The sequence below is a fragment of the Rana temporaria genome, chromosome 2 (genome assembly GCF_905171775.1).
Source record: "Rana temporaria chromosome 2, aRanTem1.1, whole genome shotgun sequence".
Classification (NCBI taxonomy): domain Eukaryota; kingdom Metazoa; phylum Chordata; class Amphibia; order Anura; family Ranidae; genus Rana; species Rana temporaria.
In genome coordinates, this window is record NC_053490.1 from 274,174,072 (window position 1) to 274,198,581 (window position 24,510).

The following is a 24,510-nucleotide window of genomic DNA, read 5'->3' on the forward strand; positions in this document are numbered from 1 at the left end:
TATATATATATATATATATATATATATATATATATATATATATATATATAATATATCCTAACCTTGTTTTAATTCTTTTTATTAAACCTAACCCTGATTTAAACTTCTCCACAACTTTATCCCTGGCCTGTCCGGTGTGTTCCTTGGACTTCAAGATTCTGTTTGTTCACTAAGGATCTCTAACAAATCTCTTAGGGCTTCACAGAACCGCTGTATGTATACTGAGATTAAATTACACACAGGTGGCGCCATGTAGACGGGCCTGGGAGACAGTGACCTCAGGTCTAGACAGAGATGACTGGGATGATGTTTGGGGAGCAGCTTTCCAGGCCTTGGTCTCTACCAGGGATAGACTCATCCATTACAAATTTTTACACAGGATTTACCTGACGCCTGCTAGACTAGCTAAAATGTTTGGGAACCAGGGATCTGTATGCTGGCGGTGTTCCATGCCCTCCGCAAATTTTATGCACATCTTTTGGGAATGTCCCCGGGTTCAGCCATACTGGCAGGGGGTGGTGGACTGTATACGGTCGGTCACTTTCATTTCGGTTCCCATCAATGTGGAGGTGTGTTTACTGCATTTGGTGGAACCCCTGGCTACCACCAGGGCGATTAGAACGCTCCTCATTCTTCTTTTTTTCTATGCTAAAAAGCGGATTATCCTTTCCTGGAAGAGCTCCTCGGCCCCAACGGTGGAGGCCTGGAAAAGGCTGGTCAATAAGGCCATTCCATTTTACAAGGCTACCTATCTGAGTAGGGGGGCCTTGAAAAAATTTGATAAGGTATGGGGAAGTTGGATGGCATTGGTGGATACGGTGTCGGATTGAGCGAGGTTCAGTAGAGGCCTTGAGTGTAGGTATTTTATGGTCAGGTGGGGGCGGGCTACGGTCCTTCTTATCATAGAGCAATTGTGTATTCTGAAAGAGAGATGTGTCTCACTCCTGCTCTTTCTCAGAAAGAAATTAGCGTGTTTTATCCTATCAACATTGAGACCACACTTGGGCAGATGGTTCTCCTTGTCCTGGGGGGGGGGGCCATGAGTTGTGTCTTACTTTGATCTGACTTAATTAGATTTTACTGCTTTTGACTTGGGGTATGTAAATTTGATATATACTGTTACTGTCCCCCCCCCCCCCCTTCTTTTTTTTTTTTTCTCCCCCTCTCAAACCGGCTTTTGTGTTTTGACGGGTAATTGTCGGTCGCATGTTGCGGCCTTGTATTGTATAAGTGTTGCAAAAACTTTAATAAAAATAATTTTCCAAAAAAAAAAAAATTACACACAGGTGGACCCTATTTACTAATTAGGTGACTTCTGAAGGCAATTGGTTCCACTAGATTTTAGTTGGTGGTATCGGAGTAAAGGGGGCTGAATACAAATGCACTCCACACTTTTCAGATATATTGTAAGAAATTTTGAAAACCATTTATGTGCCACTTTGTGTTGGTCTGTCACATAAAATTCCAATAAAATACGTTTACATTTGTGGTTGTAAAATGACAAAATGTGGAAAATTTCAAGGGGTATGAATACTTTTTCAAGGAGAAATTGTGTCCTAGTCACTAAATGTGACATAAAATGTACCACCATCCCCTTCCTTTAGAATGTAAGCTCTGCGAGATGGGCCCTCCTGTACCTTCTGTATTGAACTGTACTGTAATTGTGCTGTCCCCCCTCTACATTGTAAAGGGCTGCGTAAACTGTTGGCGCTATAAAAATCGTGTATAATAATTATGATATAAAATGGGGGGGGAGTGGCCAAAATTGCGAACTGAGTGGACGTCTGTGTGAGAGCTCCGCTGGGATCCTCGGCTTCACTCCTTGGCACAAACAGGCACTGTATTGCGGTCGCGAACACCCACATGCCCAGTCGCTCATCCCGGGCACCGAAAGGTAAGAGACTTAATCTTCTCCTGCCAGGGGAACGCTCTCCGGTCTGCAGTGACCGCCTGGGGACCCGCACGTGCTCCGTCACTAATATGGCATCACAGGCTCTCACCTGCTCCGCTGGGTCTTGCAGACTTCCTGGCAGTCATAGCGAACTGTAAAAAAAAAAAGCAGTGCAGCGCTACTAACAAAATGATGAAAGTCCAAAAAAAATTATTAATCAAAATGAAGAGAGGATAAGGGTGACTTCTGGAACCTCAATAGGTGATCGGATGAAGACTCCTTATAAAACAGTCAAGTATCCTTAGATAAAAGTACAAGCCGCTCACCTTAGCAGATGGACCTGTGGGTGAGCAGCAGGTCAAATGCGCTGTCCCTCTAATAAGGGGGTATTATAAGATAACGGTGCCTCCTCGGTCGATCCTTTTCTCCAAACCGACTTTCAGTGGCGGATGGTCATCTGGTATACTCTCATGTAGTTGAATGGCATGAAAAAGTATAAAGTAGACACATAGTGCTCTCCGTATAGTAACCAAAATGCAATAAGTTTATTTAAAATAAAAGTACTCACAAAAGAGGCACTATATCCTAGTGCGTAGAATATGAGCATATATCGATAAAATACCAAGTAGGTGGCTGTCCTGACATCAAAATTGGAAGCCCCCCGCACGCGTATCGTCCCAAGGTACAGGACTTCTTCAGCGGATAAGGGGCTATGGTGTCAGGATTCAATATATACCACCAGGACCTAATTTGGCCAATTGGACAAAACCCCGCCCCTCAAGGTAAGGAAACACCCATGGACATGCATTTAAAAGACAACAACAGACAAAATAAAGAACAACAGATAAGCAGAAAAACTTATGCTACCGGGATATGCAGGCAAACAGATGCATATCCCGGTAGCATAAGTTTTTCTGCTTATCTGTTGTTCTTTATTTTGTCTGTTGTTGTCTTTTAAATGCATGTCCATGGGTGTTTCCTTACCTTGAGGGGGGCGGGGTTTTGTCCAATTGGCCAAATTAGGTCCTGGTGGTATATATTGAATCCTGACACCATAGCCCCTTATCCGCTGAAGAAGTCCTGTACCTTGGGACGATACGCGTGCGGGGGGCTTCCAATTTTGATGTCAGGACAGCCACCTACTTGGTATTTTATCGATATATGCTCATATTCTACGCACTAGGATATAGTGCCTCTTTTGTGAGTACTTTTATTTTAAATAAACTTATTGCATTTTGGTTACTATACGGAAAGCACTATGTGTCTACTTTATACTTTTTCATGCCATTCAACTACATGAGAGTATACCAGATGACCATCCGCCACTGAAAGTCGGTTTGGAGAAAAGGATCGACCGAGGAGGCACCGTTATCATCTTATAATACCCCCTTATTAGAGGGACAGCGCATTTGACCTACTGCTCACCCACAGGGCCATCTGCTAAGGTGAGCGGCTTGTACTTTTATCTAAGGTTACTTGACTGTTTTATAAGGAGTCTTCATCCGATCACCTATTGAGGTTCCAGAAGTCACCCTTATCCTCTCTTCATTTTGATTAATAATTTTTTTTGGACTTTCATCATTTTGTTAGTAGCGCTGCACTGCTTTTTTTTACATACTCTGACCAAGGACTTATTGACCCTCAGTGTTCAGCAGCTTTGTTATTGTTTTGTCCTTTGCGCAGTCTGCTCTCTCTATTCAAAAGTCATAGCGAACTGTCAGGCCTCCATAACCTCCCTGACTAGCAAGGTGGATGCTGGATGTGGGGTTTATTAGGCAGGATATGGACAAAATGAGATCCCGGCTCTCCTCTGCTAAGCGGCGTCTGGGCCATGTGGAAGACACAGTGAAGGGCCATGGCACTGACTTCCGCACCTTTACAAACCAAAATTCGGGCAGTGGAATACAAAGCTGAGGATGCTAAGAATTGCAACCGGAAGAACAACCTCCGCATCATGGGCCTGGCGGAGGGCCTGCAACCGACAGACTTTGTGGCCTGCATCCCAATTCTCGCCATTCTACGCTGTTGAGCAGGCTCACCGCATCCCACCTGGCATGTTTATTCTGAAGTGCCTGAACTTTAGGGACAGGGATGAGGTGCTCAGGGCTGCTAGGGTGCAGGGAGATCTTGCGTTCTAAAACAAGCTCCTCGTCTTTCCAAACTATTTGGTGGAAACACAGAAATTAAGGAGCTTATTCAACCAGGTCAAAGCAGCCATGCGTGTCAAGGGTATTTGCTACAGTGTTCTCTTCCCAGCACGTCTGAGGGTCCAGGATGGTGAAACTACAATATTTTTCATATCCCCCAGGGATACATCCTTATGGCTGGAGTCACTGCCTCCACACCGCTGAGAAGTGGAATTGTGTCCTCTTCCTCATTACCTCTACTATTTTACTGCCTTGGACCCCCCTCGGTAGGTGGACACCCCCAGTTTTGTTCTGTTATCTGGGGGACACCGCAGGGGTCTGGCCTCCAACTATAGCAAGTAGCTGACATGAACCTGTTTTGCTAACATAAGCTACCTGTTTGCAATGCATTTAAGTTGTGTGCCCCTGGTCTGTCCAGGTGAACTCTTGCCACAAGTTGCATAGCCTCTGAACTCCAGAATTCATAGAATGCTCCTGTCATTCCACACCAGCCTTGCTCTGGCAACCTTCACTGGGAAGTAATCTGCTATACAGTGGTGGTCCCCGGGTTTCAAACAAGATGGGGTCTGTAGGTTTGTTCTTAAGTTGAATCTGTAAGTCGAAACAGGTAAATATTTAAAGTGTAGCTCCAGCCAAAACATCTATTTTTAAGCTTTTTGGATTGCATAGAGAAGGGTTATCACCCCTGTAACATTTGTTTTGCTGTCTGTGCCCCTGTTAAGAAGATTTCACCTAATTTTCTCTCCCAATGACAATTGGATTTTTATTTTTTTGGGGGTTGTTGTGAAAACAAGCCTTGGTGATTAAATCATTAGTGGAGGTACCTTTTTCCCATAATAACTCTTACAGGAATTAAATCATTAGTGGAGGTACCTTTTTCCCATAATAACTCTTACAGGAGTGAATTTTCCTTCCTAGGATTAACTTTCCTCTCACTTCCTGTTGTCTCCTTCCGTTTTGTAAGTCGGATGTTTGTAACTCGGGGGGCCACCTGTATGTTTTCTCCTTGCTTCTACGAATACAGTTTCTATCTGAAAATGACCCTTGTTATTTCTTAGCCACTGGCGGACTCTAGTGGTCTATCCACAAAATTGCACGGCTATTTATCTGCAATCTGGATTGCTGCTACTTGTGAACTTTCCCTACACATTACCCTAGATGTACCAGTAGAAGGACTGGGAACTTCCTGTACTTGCCCTAATTTACTCTCCGCTGGATTAATTTAAAAATTTTCCATTTGAAGCCCTCCACTTATTAATGGCTTATTCTACTGCGGTGGGGCTTCTATTGCTCTATACAGCCAGACTAAATCAACTATAAAGACTACATTGACTGGTTCACGCCTCCTAACATTGGGTGTAATAGGTTTGGGGATTTAAGCATTTATCAAATCGTGCTCGGATACTTGCGGGTAGGTCCGGGTTGCTAAACCCTGCACTTATGGTCAATTTATTTTTCATACCTCAGATGTCTCAGGTTACAGGCCTCAATTCCGGCTGTTAAACGATCCCTGGTGTTCTGTTTCTTCCAGAAACATAACCCACGTATTTGTGTCCTGCAGGAGACGTATCTCCAGGGACCTAAAACTGCTTATCTGAAAAAAACATGGGTGGGTCTGCATTACCATGCTACCTACTCCATGTATGTTCGCGGGGTTGGCATCCTTGTCCGTAAAACTCTGCCATTCAGGCTTATTGAAGTCAGGACGGACCGGGAGGGCAGATATGTTGTCTTGTATGCTAATATTTATGAATAAAGCTGTGGTGCTGGTTGGGATATACGTCCCGCCTCCAGCCTCAGCCCAGATCTTACATTTGATTATGCAACACGTGGTACAGTTTGATATAGATCTCATCTTTCTTCAGAAAGATTTCAGTATGGTCCCCTCAGCGGCTCTAGATGGGCTGATCGCCTCAGCTTGTGAGTCTGACCTTCGATAAAGGGCTGACACCTTTTTGACCTCACAGATGTCTGGAGACACATGCACCTGATGCTACGAGAGTATACTTGTCACTCCTCCACATGTAGGACCCGATCTAGAATAGATTTGGTTTTTGCATCTAGGCCAGCCTTGCTATGTATCCAGGGTCTGTCTGTGCTCCCCAGGGGCATTTCTGATCATGCACAGTTGTGACTTTCTATAGCTCTATCCGTCTCTCCTGAATCATGTCTTTGGCGACTATCCAGATCTTAGGCGAATGATAAGCGCCTACAGGAACCTTTTTAACTACATCCATAGGTAATTTTTGGACTGATAACGCTGACTCTAAAACCTCCCCACCGGTGCTATGGGACTCCTTCAAGTCATGGGCTAGGGGCGAGTGTATTTCCAGATGGAAAATGGGGAAACTGCTGGCATGGTTGGCTAAGGGTAATGTTCCTTCCACTCCCATTGGTTTTATTAGAGATGGGCACGACCAGGTGCTTAAAGCGCCTGATCGCATAAACACCCGCTTTAGGGAATTTTTTAGCGATCTGTACACCTCCCCAGGTTGATTTCTCAGACTGTTTTTTTTCCTTCTTCCTTGATCCTATACATATCCCTGCACTATCCTCAGATCAGCCTTAGCTCTGGAACCCCTGGCTATTTTGATCAGGAATGCCCCGGACATCTTGGCCTGTGACTGGGTAAGTTGGAGGAGCAGCTGTCCCTGTACGCAGACGACGCATTATTGTATTTAAATGATGCGGGCCCCTAACCCTCACAATTTTTGCGAATCTTTGACAACTTTGGTGGTTTCTCGGGCATCAAGATAAATTGGGCTAAATCTGTTTAATTTCCCATAGATGAAGGAGCGGTTCAACGGGCCGCCCACTCTCCTCTGCGGATATTGAGGAGTTCCAATATCTTAGGGTTCAAGTGACCAAACATCCCTCTAACTATCTCTTGAAAAAAAATCTTCTGCCTGTATTGGCTACTCTGCGAGCAAAGTGTGCCACATGGGAGAGCCTACCCCTCAACCTACTGGGTCGTATCAATCTCTTAAAAATGGTGATGCTACATAAATGTAACTACTTGTTAAGGAACTGTCCAGTGTCAGTTCCTAGCTTTTTTTTTTTTTTTTTTTTTTAGCAGATTGATAGCTGTGTGGGCTCTTTCATCTGGAGTGGAGTGGTCCCTAGGTCGGCACACTCCACCCTGTGGCTTCCCGCTCAGCTGGGTGGATTGGTCCTTCTTAATTTCCAAGTGCAATACTGGTGACAGTGGACAGATGGTTCACGGGTTCCAAATCTAATGCTGCAACCTGTTTGGAGTTGGTCTGTTTAGGCTTGCTAGTTGACCTCTGTAATTTCACATACAGGGGCATATGCTATGATTCCAGGGCCTAGGCACGCAACGTGGCATGTGTGGGTAACTGCTAGGCAACGATTTATGCGGCCTGACCAATGGTCATCCACTATGGGGGAACCCCACCTTACTGCAGTTCCGTACCATTTCTGATCCCCACATATGGGCTAGATACGGTATTACAACTTTGAGCCATATTATGCCCCAGGGTGTGTTACTGTCACCTACAGACCTGCTAACCAAGTATAAACTACCCCATTGGATGCGATTTAGGTACTTACATCTACGCCACGCTGCAGGGCCCAGTTTCCCCGGTTGCCACTCCTGCAGGCTGACCCATTGAACAACTTTTCTCATCGGGGAACCTTTGTAAAACCCTTTCCACACTGTATCAAGCATTCCTAGACACCGACTCCCCCAAGATAGAACGCCTATGGGAAATGTGGCATAGGGAAATACAAGCTCATCCAGGTGAAACTCCTACATAGAATTTATTATACGCCTCAAACTTCATCAAATTTTTCCGGACAGAGATCCCATTAATGCACCAGATGTACAACGCATGTGGGTACATTTTTTCATATGTTCTGGGAGTGCCCAATTATATCGACCTATTGGTTGGCAGTATTTAGCAAAAATAAACTCAAGGCTACAACTGACCCTTCCGGTCCTACCGGAACTGCCACTGCTGGGGGTGCATGAGGATGCTTAGCGCTCTCGTCATTCCCTCTCTTCTTAGATAGGGCCGCATCTATTTGTGCCCCCCCCCCCCCATGTATACAATAAAGTATGGGCACCTTGGACCTCCAAGTTTCAATTGGTGATTTGCTTTCATCATTGTTACTAATTATATAAGTGATATTTTCTTGCTAGTAACCCTGCTCTCTCTACACTGTATTATGGAGAATTGATCATTCACTGCCTGCAATGTTCACATTGCCTTTACTCCCTTACTTGAAGTGTTTTCTTGGCATGATGTGATCTGCACTGTCAACTGGTATTACTGCATTTACTCTGTATGACAACAATAAAGCACCTGTGACTTAAAAAAAAAAAAAAAAATAACAAAATAGAAGCAATAACAATTAAAAAAAAAAGGGGGGAAATAAAGAAATTAAAAAAAACTCATGAACCCACTCAAACCTTTTCAGCCCGTCTAGTGGGGGCAGGCCAACGATGGACCTAAATTAGAAGCAAAAACAACAAAAAAAACATAATCTCACTACTTCAAATGTAATGTTGATGAACAAGGGCAGGCCAGGGGTGGAAGAAAGTGGTGTGTGTGCTTTCCAACATAAACTGTGTTAATTTTATTTTTTATTTTTTTACTTCATTGGAGTGTGGCCCCTCTCTCTCTTCATAGCGGCATGATAATGAATGCACTACATTACTAGTTTTAAAAAGTCCAGTTGATTTAAACCAGTCAGATTAGTGAATACTTTCTGCCTTGCTACACATTGTTTATTGATCCCACTTATTGACCTCTCTCTTTTCTAATGTGCAGCATATTGATAAAGTATTTAAACACAAAGACCTTCAACAGCAACTGGTGGATGCTAAACTGCAGCAAGCTCAAGAGATGCTCAAGGAAGTTGAGGAGCGACACCAACGGGAAAAGGACTTTGTAAGTGAATCGCTGTCTTCTTTGGTATATCTGTGTAACATGGATATTAAAGGCATAGACTACGACACGTGGATATACGAGTTTTATTAAATGTTGGCTTTTTCAATTGAACACTGATTCTGTAGATTGATGATGTTTAGCCTTTAAAACACGCTGAGTTTTTTTCTTTTAGGAAAGGTCATCACTGCTTGCATAGTATTTAGAAAAATGTAATCTATAATCCAAGCACCAGAATATAATATTTTATAAGTGATTCTAAACATTTTTTTTACCTTCATGCATTTCTTGCATTAAGGTAAAAAATGTTTAGGTAGCGGTATGTCCCCTCCCACCCCATTATACTTACCCCTTAGTCCTCACTCAATCCAGCGCTATGCCTGTCTGTAGCAGCTCTTTTCATACCTCCTGGTCTCCCAGGCTTCGCTGAGGCAGCTGAAGCCATTGGTTCCTCCTGCTGTCAGTCTGATCCTGTGAGGAGGGAGTAGGGGGCAGGCTGAGCCATGCTGTCTATGTCTATGGATGCAGGCAGCACGGCTCAAGAGCGAGCCTGCAGGTGTGCCCTCATAGCAAGCAGCTTGCTATGGGGACACACAAAGAAAAGGAGCGTCAGTGTGAGAACCAAGAAGAGGAGGTTTGGGACTGCTCTCTGCACGGAAGTATAAAACTGTTTTTGTTATCTAAAAATAATTAGAAGTATTTAAAATGCAAATACGTTTATTCTATAGTAAGGTCAAATAAATCCACCAGGTTTCTGGGGCTATGCCTTGCTCCCTTCAGGGCTTGTAAAGTAGTATACACTGGAGAGACAAAACAGCCTTTCAAAAAATGAATGGCTTAACATAGGAGGGTAAATTCTACAGGCCAAGACTACAGTATTCCTACACTTTAAAGTGTCACTAAAGTCATAAAACAAAATTGTTATGTTTGCTTTAGCATGCCATTTTAACATCTCTCGACCTGCATCTTCAAATTTGTATGTACATTTGGTCCCCATAAATACCTTGTGACAATTTAGGCCATCTTGGTGTGTAGAGGCTACCATTCTAGTGTCCATGATCAGAAGTCTTAAGGTCAAGACATTTTGTCATATTTGGTGATAAAAAGAACAGTGTCGAGAGTGTGTGCGTGTGTGTGTATATAGAAAGAGAGATATCTCTTAGCACACTGGACTTTTTTTTTTTTTTTTTTAGATGGAGTAAAACGAAAATATGGTTGCAAAAGTGTACACACCCTAAGAGTGCTTTCACACCTAGCTGGCCGCATTTAACCCCCGCTATCGCCCGAAAAAGGGGTTAAAAGTGCAGCTGCAGTGGCGCTTTGCCGGCAGTTCGGCGCTGCCCATTGATTTCATAGGCATGGGGCGCTTTAGGAGCAGTGTATTAGCCACTCCTAAAGCGCTGCTGGCAGGACATTTTTGATGCCCTGCCAGCGCAGCGACCCAGTGTGAAAGCAGCTGAGGCTTTTTTCAGGTGCTTTACAGGCGCTATTTTTAGCACTAAAGCACCTGAAAAACGCCTCCCGTGTGAAAGGGGTCTTAAACTAATACTTTGTTCAAGCACCTTTTGATTTTATTACAGAACTCGGTCTTTTTGGGTATGAGTCTATCAGCATGGCACATCTTGACTGGCAACATTTGGCAGATTTTTAATGGGATTCAGGTCTGGGCTCTGGTTGGGTCACTCCCATGCTTTAATCTCCTAGTGAAGCCATTCCTTTGTTGATTTTAGATGTATGCTTTGGGTCGTGGTCATGCTGAAAGATGAAGTTCCTCTTCATGTTCGGCTTTCTAGCAGAAGCCTGAAGTTTGTGTGCCAATATTGACTGGTGTTTGGAACATTGGAATAGAATACACCTACAGATATAGGTTATACCTGCTTTTTTTGGACAGTTACGTTGTAGGGTCAGCACTTCCACTTCAATCTACAAATTCATGTACCTTTGCTAGTTTTCCATTCTGTAAACAATTTGAAGCACATCTCTTGTTTTTGTTTTTTTATTAATGTAAATGAACTATTAGGGCCCTTTCACAGCAGCGGACCGTATGCCAGTTTTTTTCATCCATCCGTTTACGAATGAAAAAGGGACATGCATGTATCCCTATGGGATAGAGGATGAACATCCGCTGACATCTCATCGGTCTGCTATGCTCCGATTCTGCAGATGGAGGAAGATTCTTTCTTTCTTTCTTTCTTTCTTTCTTTCTTTCTTTCTTTCTTTCTTTCTTTCTTTCCTTCTTTCCTTCTTTCTTCCTCCTTCCTCCTCGGATCCGTACGTCTGAAAGAGCCCTTAAAGAGTCCGTATTTTCTTCCCTAAATCCATATCTAGGTTTATTAATCACTTCAGGTCTTCTACTTGGTATATCCCTTATGGACTGGAGCAATTTTTATATTTTTGCTATAACAAATATGTTAAAACCAGAAGTAATGTTACTGGAAATGTGTGGTATTTTCTTTCATAACTTGTAGTTTGGTGAAAAAACGCACAAATAAAAAATCAAAGGAAAAATAATGTCAGGGAGAAAGTTATTCACTGCTGTAAATACAGCCCAGGACTGCTTAATGCAACTTTTTGAGTTTTTATTTATTTTTGTTCTTGTAAAATTACATTTAAGAATTGTATAACTTCTATAACCTATTTAAAGTGTAACTCCACTTTCGTGAGGGGGAAAAATAGCAAGATACAAGTCAGATATAAGGCATGTTCCGCAAAAAAATAAGATTTTTGGTGAGATGCTCCCAATGGGATATTGCATCTAAAGGGATGCAGGCCCAGCAGATTTCCTCATCCGTTTCCTGCCGGTGCCACAGCTGATTGATAATGAAACCACTCGCTTTTTAGATTAATTTTCCCACATCGGCACAGAGAAACACACAGGGATTTCTTCAGAATAACAAAAGGTAGAAATGTGAAACAAAGGTTGTTATAATCCTTGCAATGTACATAGATCACTAGGGGGGGGGGGGGGGGGGGGGTCAACAAAAATGGAGTTACACTTCATTGAATGCCCATTTGGCCTACATGGCACATATTTAAAATAAGCTAAAGTTAGTGGTAACATGCCATGAACATTGGTATTATGTGCAGATTTTTTTGGTAATTTAATTGATGTCCTGATCAAATGGATAATATATTGTGTGATATCTGTCAATCTAATCTTCTAATCCCCCTGCATTTACAGCTCCTAAAAGAAGCGGTGGAATCCCAGAGAATGTGTGAACTCATGAAGCAACAGGAATCCCACCTCAAACAGCAGGTAATCAATGCTTTTACCACGTACATGACTTCCATGAGAATTGTATTTTTGTGAGCACCAAAAGTCAACCCTTTTGTATTTAGTCACACGTAGAATGTTATTTTTAGGATATATGGTAGGTGAGGGCTGTCTGGCACAATCACACTTTTCCATAAATGTGCTATTGTATGACTTTGGTAACCTTTCAACATATCTATATTCAGCTGGCTCTGTACACTGAGAAGTTTGAAGAATTTCAGAGCACGCTTTCTAAAAGCAATGAAGTTTTCACAACCTTCAAACAAGAAATGGAAAAGGTGATCATTTTTGTTTTTCTGAGGATTACGTTTTTTTTTGTTTTTTTTTAAATGTTTGCGAGTGATTAACTATTTTCTCTGCAGATGACAAAGAAGATCAAAAAGTTGGAAAAGGAGACCACTATGTATCGCTCCAGATGGGAAAGTAGCAATAAAGCGCTATTGGTGATGGCTGAAGAGGTGAGAGGCACATAAACAAGCAAACAGAATAATGGACAAGCTAGACCTCGAATAATATATTGGGAATTTATGTAACGTATAATATTTTATCTAGAGATACAAGAACATAAAGGATGGGGTACATTCATAACAAGGAGCAATTACCAGTATATTTGTAGTTTTTTCTTTTCATTTTGTATACTCCTTGAATACCCTTCTATTCCACCTGCCTTACTTGTATACTTTCAAATATTTGTGAAAACATAATATTTTAGATAATTCTATATTGGCTTGTGGAGCTCTATTTCTTCTGTTTAGCAAGCTTTGTCTTTCAAAGCTGAACTCCAGACAAATGGCTAAAACCCATGTAACAATTAGTATTTTTTGCTAGAAAATATCTTGGTACTCCCAAACATTTATATATAAATATTTTTTAAAGCAGAGGCCCTAGACAATAAATTTGTGCGTTTTGCAATTTTTTTTAAAACGCACGTTTTTGTGCAGGTTTCTTTAATCACTTCCCGTCCTGGCCTGTAGCAGAATGACGACCGGGCAGTGGTTCAGGTATCCTGACTGGGCGTCGTATGACGTCCAGCAGGATGACAGCCGCCGCATGCCCGTGGGGGTGTGCATCGCGGCGATCGGTGGTGCGGTGTGTCAGTCTGACACACCTCTACACCGATCTCGGTAAAGAGCCTCTGACGGAATCTCTGCTGATCGTGAAGTAAACAGGAAGAGCCGTTGATCGGCCTTTCCTCACTCGCGTCTGACTGACAGACACGAGTAGAAAAGAGCCGATCGGCTGCTCTCCTGGCGGGGGGATCTGAGCTTATTGTTTATCAGTGCAGCCCACCCAGGACCACCAGTATGCCACCCTAGACCACCAGGCAGCTGCCAATCGGTGACAAATAAAAATGCCTGCCAGTGATGCCTATCGGTGCCACCTATCAGTGCCATCTCGTTGGTGCCACCTAATTGGTGCAGCTCATCAGTGCCCATCAGTGAAGGAGGAAACATACTTATTTATAACATTTTGTTACAAAGAAAAACTTTTTTTTATTTCAAAATTTTCCGTCTTTTTTTTATTAGTTCAGCAAAAAAATAAAAACCGCAGAGGTGATCAAATACCACCAATTTAGTTTGGGTACAGTGTAGCATGACCACGCAATTGTCATTTAAAAAGTGAACGCTGAAAGCTGGCTTGGGCAGGAAGGGGGTATAAGTGCCTGGTATTGAAGTGGTTAAACACAATTAAAAAAAAATATACACTTGTGTTTTTTTGCATAAAAAAAAAATATATACATAACCCAATTATAAAAAATGATATTCTGGCAAGTAAATGGATGCCAAACATGTTACACTTTAAAATTGCACATGCCTGTGCAACCGCGACTGAAAACGTACATTTTACTATCCATATGTGACGCTTTTAAAAGCCTTTACATGTTACCACTCTCACTTTTCATTTTTTTGTTTATCACTTTTATTGCTGTGACAGGGAATGTAAACATCCTTGTGACAGCAATAGGCATGTGACAGGTACTATCTATGGAGAGATCTGGGGTCTATAAAACCTAAATCCCTCCTCTGCAAGCATTTTATCACACCAAGATCGTCAGATCAAATGCTTTTGATTATTTTTAAAATTGCGCTGTTTACATCCCTGTAACCCGGAAGGGATGTGATGTCATCGCTTTTGGTTTACTATATTGTAGCGCCCAGCAAAGCCGATTGTATCATTTCCGGCTTTGTCATCAGCTGACAGGAAGTGCTGGCTGATCGATTGGAACCCCCGGTTTGATGAGGACTCCCGATCAGGGAAGAGGCTCTAAAAATAACGGTATAGAAACGAATAAAATGTCAGTGCCAGTTCATTTATTTCTATGTATCACTGCTCAGTTGCCGTGCGTAGAAACGGAGACATCAGCAGTGCTCCGGTCTGTTGAAAAATGTGTGCCGCATGCAATTTTTGCCACTGCTCTGCACATTCGGGAGTTGCATTCTAGTGTAAACAGGACACAAAGAAAATCATTGTTTGCACAAAGTGTCAAGCTCTAGAGAGCGTTACACGCTTGGCAGGAAAGTAGACCGCTTTGGACTCACTGTTGTAGACAGGCTGCTGTATAATGAGGCTACTTTTTACACATGGGGGGAAAAAAACAGTTCTGCACCAGTCTACAGTTCATAAATCAGTGGGGTTTTTTTGTTTGTTGTTTTCCAAAAGTATAAATCTTTAAAGGGGTTGGTTATACTGAGATACTGTTTGTTACAACATGTCTTATAAGTATATTTTTTCTTGTATGCTTCTTTCAGAAAACTTTGCGTGATAAAGAGCAAGAGGCTTTGCAGGCCAAAATCCAAAGATTAGAGAAACTCTGCCGGGCTTTACAGACAGAACGTAATGACCTAAACAAGAAGGTGCAAGGCTTAAGTGGGCCACAGGTCCCTTCTGCGGAGGCCACCGAGGAGTGTGCGAGCTGTACAACACCTGCTATCAGTGAGAATGTAGAACTGAACAGCAGTGATGTGTGTGGGCAAAATGCACTTCAAGCAGCACCACCACTGCCACCTCTTCCAACTGCCATGCCTGAGTAATGCAGACAGGAGTCAGTGCTGCATATCTAATCCCGATTCCTTTTTTTTATGATGGCTTCCACTTTTATATCCCACATTCCACATCTACCTATTTGCTTTTATTTGTTTTTGTTTTGTTTTTTCCTTTTTTGAGTACAATATCTGCAACAAATGGTAAAAACAGAACCTATCCACAAATGCAGTTTACTATATTCACTTTTAGCAAACGGTCCAAGAGGTCCCATCTGCAGGTTATCTATGCGGTTTATAGTTTGTTGTGGATTTTGGTAGACACTAATTGGCTTCATACTTTTTGAATAAACTGGTTAATAAAGATGTTTTTTAAAAGATTTTCGTTCACTGAGCAATGGTGACATAAATGGTTTTATGTTGGAAGATTTAGCCATTGCTACAATGAACAAAAGATTATTGCAGAATATGTCTGCCTCGTGCATACGATTGCTAGAAAAGAAACCTGCTGTTACTGGTAATTACTCTGGGACCACATCATACATTATCTTCCCAACAGTTCTATATTCAGCTGTGCCGCCCACCACACTATTCTCTTCATTCATTTGCAGTAAATATAACCTCCTCATGGGCCTATTTTCTGAGTCTTTATTTTTCATAAGAATGACTACAAAATAGTTGACAGTGTCTACACTCTGTGCTGCTTAATAAATAGTTCTATTACAGTTCTCGAGAGTCAGTGCCCCTTTCATACAGTACTGTTTAGAGTTTGTTCTATTTACAAGCAACTATGCTTTAGCAGAGGATTTGAATGTCAAGGTTTTCTGTAAGGCTGGACTCACACCTTTGCAGTTTTTAGTGCTTTTTGCAGATTTGCACTACAGTCCATTTAACATGGTTTCCTATGGAACACGTTCTGTAGTGCAAAAAGCACTAAAAATGCATAGGTGTGAATCCAGCCTAAAGGCATCCAAATCTGAATTGGTAACTAAAGTGTACTTGTCGACCTATGTATAGAAGTGATTGGGCATTTGTGAACTGAAAGTGATATTAAACCAAAAATTCAATGTAACATATTGCAGCTTACCCATCATTGAAAATTATGGCTGCATCAGTTTTTTTATTTTCTTTTGTTTTTTGGCTTTTTTTTTTTTGTTCCCCCTCGTTTTTCACCTGGTGATCTGGCCAGTTACACACCTCATGTATTGGTGAAACATTACTCTGGACAAATGTGCACAGGAGGTATAGAGGACAGCAGCATTGTGAGTCTGGGGGGAGGGGAGTGATGAATGTATTAGCAGATTTAAAAACACTAAGACCCCTTTTACACTGAGGAGTTTTTTTCAGGCGGTTTAGCGCAAAAAATAGCGCCTAAATACAGCCTGAAAAACTCCTGCCCTGCAGTCTGTGTGAAACCCCCAGTGCTTTCACACTGAGGTGATGTGCTGGCGGGACCACTCCAAAAGTCCTGCTAGCAGCATCTTTAGAGTGGTGTGTTTTACACAGCGGCTATACTATATTAACCCTTTTTTGGGCGCTAGCGGGGGTTAAAACCACACCGCTAGCGGCGGAATACCGTCATAATTCCGACAGTATAGCACAGCTAAAAATAGCGGCGCTATACCGCCACTGCACCTCCCGCCCAAGTGTGAAAGGGGCCTAACCAATTGAAGGCAAACTTCAGTTCACACTTCATAATCGGTTACAGCAGACCGTTTTTGTCCTTTTTGGGAATAAATAAAAGCTGATCAATTTAATTACCCCTGCTAGTGTTAAATAGTTTGTCTCATCCATATACACACAAAAACCGGCTTGCTGTCTGGATCACCAGCTGAAAATAGAAAAGCCCAATAATGCAGCCATCTCTGAATTGGTAAGCTGCAATATGTTTTCTTTTGGGTTTAATACTGCTTGAAGCAAAACGTTTGAGTACAGCTGTGTTTCTTGCTAATGCAGAAAATGTGTATCCTCAACTTGGCAAGTCTGATGCACTTTTATGTAGTTTTTTTCTTCTATGGCTGTAATTTCATTTGAAGGCGACTCCTAAGAGCTCTCCTTGTATTTTACATGCATTGCCTAGCACTGTGCTGCACATTTGTAGGCTAAAAGTGCTTACTTTAGTTTTCTGAACTGCAATAATTTCCCATTCACTTTGTAATGTTACTTGTTAAATTGAAGTGATTTTGCGGATTTGTGCAAAAGTTAGAACCGTTATGTTTTTTTATTACTCATTTGACCGTGCTGACGTTTCTGACTCTAGATTATCTTAAAAAAAAGTAACAGTGTATTTGCTGAAAGTACTTATTACAGTGTGCTGCTGTAAGCATTGCTTTGAATGCTCACAAGAATTTTACGCAATGTATACTGGTAATTGTGCACATTGATTGTTTCCATCACTGCATTAGTTATATCACGCACTGTCAATACTGGTTTCTGTGGAAACATGGAAAATTGATTGTATCTTTACCAGGGCAAAGTAACCAGTGGCAGAGCACATTACACATTCCTCCTGTGACTTGCTAAAGAAAATGTTGGTTATAATGCACTTGCACATTGCACAGGATAATTTTCATTGTGCCTTTGAAGGAGGTGCTGTTTGCTTTGTGCAAACCCCATGGAAGTCTTGATGCCAGGTTTGAAATAGATAACATTTCAGTATTATGCTGCTTAAATTACTAGACATAGGTACAGTTTAAACACATTGTGGTTAATTTACTAAAACGGGAGAGTGCAAAATGTGGTGCAGCTGTGCATGGGGGGGATAATCGGCTTCTAACTTCAGCTTGATCAAGTAATCTTTGGCAAAAAAACTGGAAGCTGATTGGTTTCTATGCACAGCTGCACTAGATTTTGCACTCTCCAGTTTTAGTAAATCAACCCCATTTTGTAAAGAGTTGATTTCCACAGATGTTGAAGCAAACCTTTAAAATAAATATTTACTGCATTTCATTTTTTGGTGCAGAATGAGGGCTGTAATAAAACTTTTAGGCCTCCATAGTTTTTTTTTTTCTTTTTACTGTGGTCTTATAAGTATATATTGTTACTTATGTACCCCCAGCGCTTAAGGTACCAAAGAGATTGTCCTACAGTGTTATTGAGGCAAGAAGGTTTGCTGATTGATTGTACCGTCATGAAGAATGTGGTATGCATTACTGAAAATAAATCCTGGCTTTCGATTTCATCTGATTTTGTTGTTTTTCTGAGGACACATTTACACTTAGAATCCTTTTCAGAGAAACATGGCCATTCTCCTAAAAGGTGTCTAGCTGTCATGCTGATCCTTTTGGCCTCAATACATTCTCATTCACTAATACAGTATAAATATTTATCCTGTAAAGTCATAACTCTCAAGCTGCTTATGAGTAAAAGTTATTGGATGGTTACTCAGAGTATTAAAGTCTGGTGCTCTCGTGAGCGCAAAGGAATCTTCGGTAGCTTCACATTTTTCTCTCCGCACAGGTTTCTTTGAAACAGACTAAAGTTTAGGCACCTTTAGAAATATATTTACCTAGAAAAATGGTGACATGTTCAATACTTATTTTACCCGCTGTAGCTTTTAACTGCAGAGTCTTGTGAAATGGTGACACACTACAGTACCTAATAATATTGTTCATAAGTGACGCTTTAAAAGGTTATCAGTTTATGCCAGCTATAGATGGGTCAGATCTCGGATAGGTTGAGGAGGAACCGGCTGAGATTTGAATCATGTATGAGCAGGTTGAATGTACCCAAGTTGATGTGGAAGTTACTGAAGCTCATGAAAACTGGAGGAAAAAAATGGTGTATTGCTGTCATTTTGCTATTGAAAATCAAAATGAAATGGCACATCTGAGAAATTGCTGCATACATTTTTTTTTTGGGTGATTTGTTTGAAACAAAAAATAAAGCATACAGGCACAACAAAATTGAGTGCAATATATGCTTTGTATTTTAAATTAATAAATTATTTTACCTACTACACTATGAGGGGCACTCTTTTTCTTTGAGCTTTTATAGAGAAAGAGAGACCATACCATTATATCCAAGACACTTTTGACAGCTGTGGTGACGCATAATAGAAGTGGTTATCCTGGGAATGAACCGAAGGCATTTTTTGAACAGGATCTAGTGACTGGCCATTTTTAACGGTGGTGGGACAATCACGGAAGTGGTGAAATCACGTTGCTTTTGAACACCCCACAGGAGGAATACCTATTGTCTAGGAGCACTTGGCTATCAGATTGGGACTCTTATATTAAAGGGTAGAGGATCCATATAGAAATCCTTCCCCACATATTTATTTTTTTGATTATATAATATATATATATTTTTTAAGTTTTGTGAGACAATATTCTTTGTGAACCCGTAGCAGGGTAGCGTAAGTTTTCTTAGATGTAAAGAGCACTATTTGGATATATTAACACGTGCATGGTATATATGTAATTTATTATATAGATTTATGGTGGATTGTCATTTAACAGTATAACTTGTGGTGGAATAGCACAAGGTGATATTTATAGGTTTTAATAACGGCAATTATTGCACATGATTAGGTGGATGTAGGTCACCCACCAGGGTAGCGCAATCCATATATTAGATCAATTACACATTGGGACGAACTACCATAGAGTGACTTGCACATTTTTTTTGATTGCAGCAAACCATCCAATATAGAACACATTTGTCTTTTCCATTTGCGCCAGTAACATCTGTCCCATATCGGAGACCTAGTTGCCATTCAAGTGATCCTTTTAATTAATTTACATGCTGGGGATACAGAACTAGTATGTAAAAAGTGATTGCTTTGCATGCCCTTTGAGGGGCAGCATTTTCATTGCAGCTGCCCTTGACACTCCAATCAAGGATGCCACCAAGGGCAAGAGTACCCATTTGCCCAAACAGATGAGCCTAGTGCTCATCCCACCAAGAAGAGTTCTGTTCGTTAATTCCAGGTCTCTACTTCAGAAGCCAAGCTTGGCAAATCGGTCCATCCACAACCCCTGGACTTCCAAGTCCCTTAAGCTCTTAGATAAGACTTTCTCAGCATGAGGGGGATCCCCCACTTTCTAAAGTGGAGGGTGGGGAACATTTGGTCAGCTAACATAATGAATGCTGGGGCCCATGTAGGAGGTTTTTAGGGGCTGCAAGCTAGAGTTCTGCCTTCAGCACCCTCCTTAGTTAATGTCTTTCAACCTGCCTCTGTTATCGCACAGATTAGCAGCTCTCCATGCAGACCTTGTAGGCCTTTTTGGGCAAGGGGTCATCGCCATAGTACCTGGACCAGAACAGTTCCACTTCAACCTGTTCAGTTCCCAAACCAAAAGGGGACAGCTGCACCTAGGGTTGCCACCTCATCCCTTTAAAACAGAACACATATGAATTACACAGGTTCTGTGGCTAATTAAGGTGGTAATTAGACTAATTTGGTGCCTTACCTGCATTAAATCAGCCACAGAACCTGTGTAATTCATATGTGTTCTGTTTTAAAGGGATGAGGTGGCAACCCTAGCTGCACCGTCTTGGATCTCAAGGCCCTAAATGTCTTCATTCATCTCCTTTCTCAAGAACCAATATACCCTCTTCCTTCTTGATTAGTGGTTTCGGTAGTGTAGTAGATGGGCCAGTATCAGTCTGGGTGCATTGCCAGGGATGCTCTGGTAGGTGTGTGATTAGCCCTTTCTACTACGAGCAAGAGGGTGAATACATCTTTCCTGAAGCCAGTTTTCAATGAATTTGGTAGGGTCCCTGGCTTCTACCTTCTCCGTATATAAATCAATTCGGAAACCACGCTAATGCTGTGTCCAAAAACAAAAGAAGTGTGTGCAAAGCTGCGACTTAACCATGTGACATTACCATAGTAAGTATAAATTCAGAAAAAACAAAGCCGCGCTTTTGCAAAAAAACAAACATTCAAACAAATATAAAATGACAGTCCAAGTGAATAAGTGAGTTAAAAAAAAAATCTCCTTATAGTGTCATCAAGGGATCCAACGCTATCAGTGAATGAGCTCCTCCAGTGAAAACCTCCACCTTTTGAGAGTAGGGGCGCTAAACCAAATCTTTTTGACTCTCCAGCTCTAGAGGGGTCAAACAAGCAGTAGTCATTCGTGATGAACGAACATCTGACGGGGCGGTTCGTGAACGCTAATTTCGAACTTTCTCAAATGTTCGTGGCGGGCAGCATTGACTTTAACGGCAGACGAACATTAAAAAACTGCAGGTCATATTTGCAGCCACAAATAGTGCCACAACATAGACACTGACCTACCAGAAGTATTAAGCGAAAAACCGGATACAGAAGTAAGTGTTGGCCATTACAGGCACCAAAAATTTGCCAACAGGTGTTCACCTGACGGCAAATAACTTTGTATTCTGTGGTACATTAAGCTATTCACCGGATACAGAAGTAAGTGTCGGCCATTGCACGATGGTCACTTTCACTCTCCCTCATCTTCCTTCTCCCCACTCTTTTTATTTACCCCTGTGTTGTCACTTTTATGTATTTTTTTTGTTTGGTGTAGCACGTTTGTCACAGTGTGATTAGTAGGTTGTAGGTCCTCGGGCCTGCCCTGATTGTCTTGGGAGTGGGTGGACATGGCTTTCTGGCTTAGTTCGCCTGCTCTCATGGGGTCTCCCTTCGGGTAAACCCCACCTAGTTCTTGGTTGGGTGTGTTTCGGCCGCCTATTACAGGCCCCAAAAATTAGCCCACAGGCGTTCACCTGACGGCAAACAAATTCAGACTCTGTGACTGGAGGTATATTAAGCTATTCACCGGATACAAAAGTAAGTGCCGGCCATTACAGGCCCCAAAAATTAGCCCACAGGCGTTCACCTGACAGCAAACAACTTTGTATTCTGTGGCTGGTGGTACATTAAGCATTCACCGGATACAGAAGTAAGTCCTGGCCAGTACAGGCCCCAAAAATTAGCCCACAGGCGTTCACCTGAATTTGAATGAAACATGGTCTACTGGTCACGTGTTGAATTCCTCCGAGATCCATGCTTCATTTATTTTTAGAAATGTGAGGTAGTCAACGCTGTTGTGAGCTAGGCGAGTGCGCCTATCGGTCACGACCCCCCCCCCCCGCTGCGCTAAACGTCCTTTCGGACAGGACACTGGACGACGGGCAAGCCAACAGTTCCATTGCAAATTGTGCAAGCTCTGGCCAGAGGTCAAGCCTGCCCACCCAGTAGTCCAGGGGTTCATCACTTCTCAGTGTGTCCACATCGGCCGTTAACCCGATGTAGTCGGACACCTGTCGGTCTAGGCGTTCCCTGATGCTGGATCCGGAGGACAGCTGTCGATGGGTCGGCTGAAAGAATGATCTCATATCATTAGTGACCAACACATCTTCAAACCGCCCTCTTCTTGCAGGTGCTGTTGGATTGGTACCCACAACTGTTTCTCTGTGAGTGGAAATTCCTCTACCAGCGCACGCAAAAGCAGAATGCAGCATTTCTCGAAGCAAGGCCTGTAAGTGCTGAATTCTGATAGCCCTCTGTGATGGTGGTAACATTTCCGCCATGTTTTGTTTGTACTGGGGGTCTAAGTACGTTGCCACCCAGTACTGGTCCTTGCCCTTTATGCTTTTTATACAGGGGTCCCTCTTAAAACACTGAAGCATGAAGGCCCCCATTTGCACTAAACTGGAAGCGGTGTAGTGGCCTGGCTCCTGCTCATCATCCAGGATAATGTTGTCCTCGTTCTCCTCCCCCCATCCACGGACAACACCAGAGATCCCAGAAAGGTTTAATGCATGCTCTTCTTGCTCCTCATCCGCCCTGGCACCATCCTCCTCTGACTCCTCTTCAGACTCCCGTTGTTGACTTGTTTCAGGTGGAGTAGCCCCCCCTGGGAATTCATTCAGCATTGCGACTTCCTCATCTTCCTGCTCCTCAACGACTTGATCAATGACACAACACAATGCACGCTCCAGAAAGAAGGCGTACGGTACGATGTCACTGATGGCGGCCTGGCTGTGACTGACCAGTATGGTGATCTCATCAAATGGCCGCAGAAGTCTGCATGAGTCACACATGAGCAGCCACTGGCGCGGTGAAAAAAAGTCTATTTGCCTTTAATAAACAAACCCCACTGTTTTCAGCCTGCTTATACTTCAAACATTTCTTGGGGGCTTAAAGAGATCATCATCCAAGCTCATGATCATATTGATCAGGTTCCACCCTTTCCTGTTAAGGCACGTTCTGTTAGATCTGGGTTTTTGACATCAGGCTACGGTTTCGCAAGGCTGCAACCTGGTCTTCTGTTCACGTGTTTTATAAAATTTACCAGATAGATGTCCATGCCTTTTCTGATGCCTGCTTTACATGGCCGGTCTTTAGCTGGCCTTTTGAGCTGCAAGCAGTCCCCAGGTCTGATGTTTTCCATGGGTCTGTTAGTGTTTTGTGGCTGTTGCCTACCCCTTGGACTGCCTTTGGACATCCAAATAGTTTTTGAATTCCTGTGTTCAGGGCCGCTGATAAGGCAGTACAGCCAGCCCTCTTGTACTGGGCCCAGGCCCCATCAGTTCAAAAGGGGGGGGGCAGGCACCTGCTGAGTAGAAAGGCCGGCTGTACTGTCACTGTATTGCAGTCACCATTCCTGCCTCTCCCTGAAGCGCTGCCAGCTTCTCCTCCCCTCCAGCTGTACAGCAGGGGGATTGGCCCAAGCACACATGCCCCCTCCATCTGCTGTCTGGGCCCCTGTGTGCGCCTTTCCCCACAGCACTGCCAGATTTCCTCCTCCCCTCTCCCGCTGGCAGCTGCTATGGGCACACAGGGGTATGTTTCAGGATGGAGAACCGTGGAAAGGGGCCAGTAAACATGTAGTTTACTGGCCTTTTCCTTTCTTGTCATGTAGGCTACATGGGGCTCAGTGATTTCTAACAGAAGCCCTGCCTCTGAGGCATGCTGGCAGTAAGAGGGACTATACCACGCTGGTCAATGTTGTTGTTTTTTTTTGTTGTTGTCCAAATCCCCCTTTTAGGTGGTAGTATAATATTTCTGTATCCCCCCCCCCCCCAAATGAACTTCGCTTGCACTGTCCCTAAAGTGGGACTTGGTGGGCCAATCGGGCAAAGCATCGGAAGCTACCTCATTTGCCTGGATGAATGGGCACCTTTATTCTTCGTTCTCAATGTTTTTTTTGCTGCAAAAGGGGTTAACGCTGTGGGACTCAACATTGACATCTGTTGTTGTGTTTCAGCTTGAAAAGAGCCACAGAGAACTTTGATCTTCGATCCGTTGCTACTGCCTACCTACAGTGATTTTGGTCACCTCCAGCCTTCTGACCCTCACCTGCTATCAGTTATATGGGTTTTGTGAGTA

At 42.7% G+C, this 24,510-nt stretch overlaps 1 protein-coding gene across 3 annotated transcripts in view; it reads left to right on the forward strand.

Moving 5' to 3' along the window:
* TXLNA (taxilin alpha) overlaps window positions 1-15,931 on the forward strand; it is a 28,657-nt gene extending 12,726 nt beyond the window's left edge. For all 3 annotated transcript variants that reach the window (XM_040337060.1, XM_040337059.1, XM_040337061.1), the window contains exons 7-11: window positions 8,832-8,951; window positions 12,130-12,204; window positions 12,408-12,500; window positions 12,585-12,680; window positions 14,973-15,931. In XM_040337060.1, the coding sequence (XP_040192994.1) occupies window positions 8,832-8,951; window positions 12,130-12,204; window positions 12,408-12,500; window positions 12,585-12,680; window positions 14,973-15,254 (666 nt within the window). In that variant the 3' untranslated portion in view covers window positions 15,255-15,931. The remainder of the gene's footprint in view (window positions 1-8,831; window positions 8,952-12,129; window positions 12,205-12,407; window positions 12,501-12,584; window positions 12,681-14,972) is intronic.
* The last annotated feature ends 8,579 nt before the right edge of the window (window positions 15,932-24,510 follow it).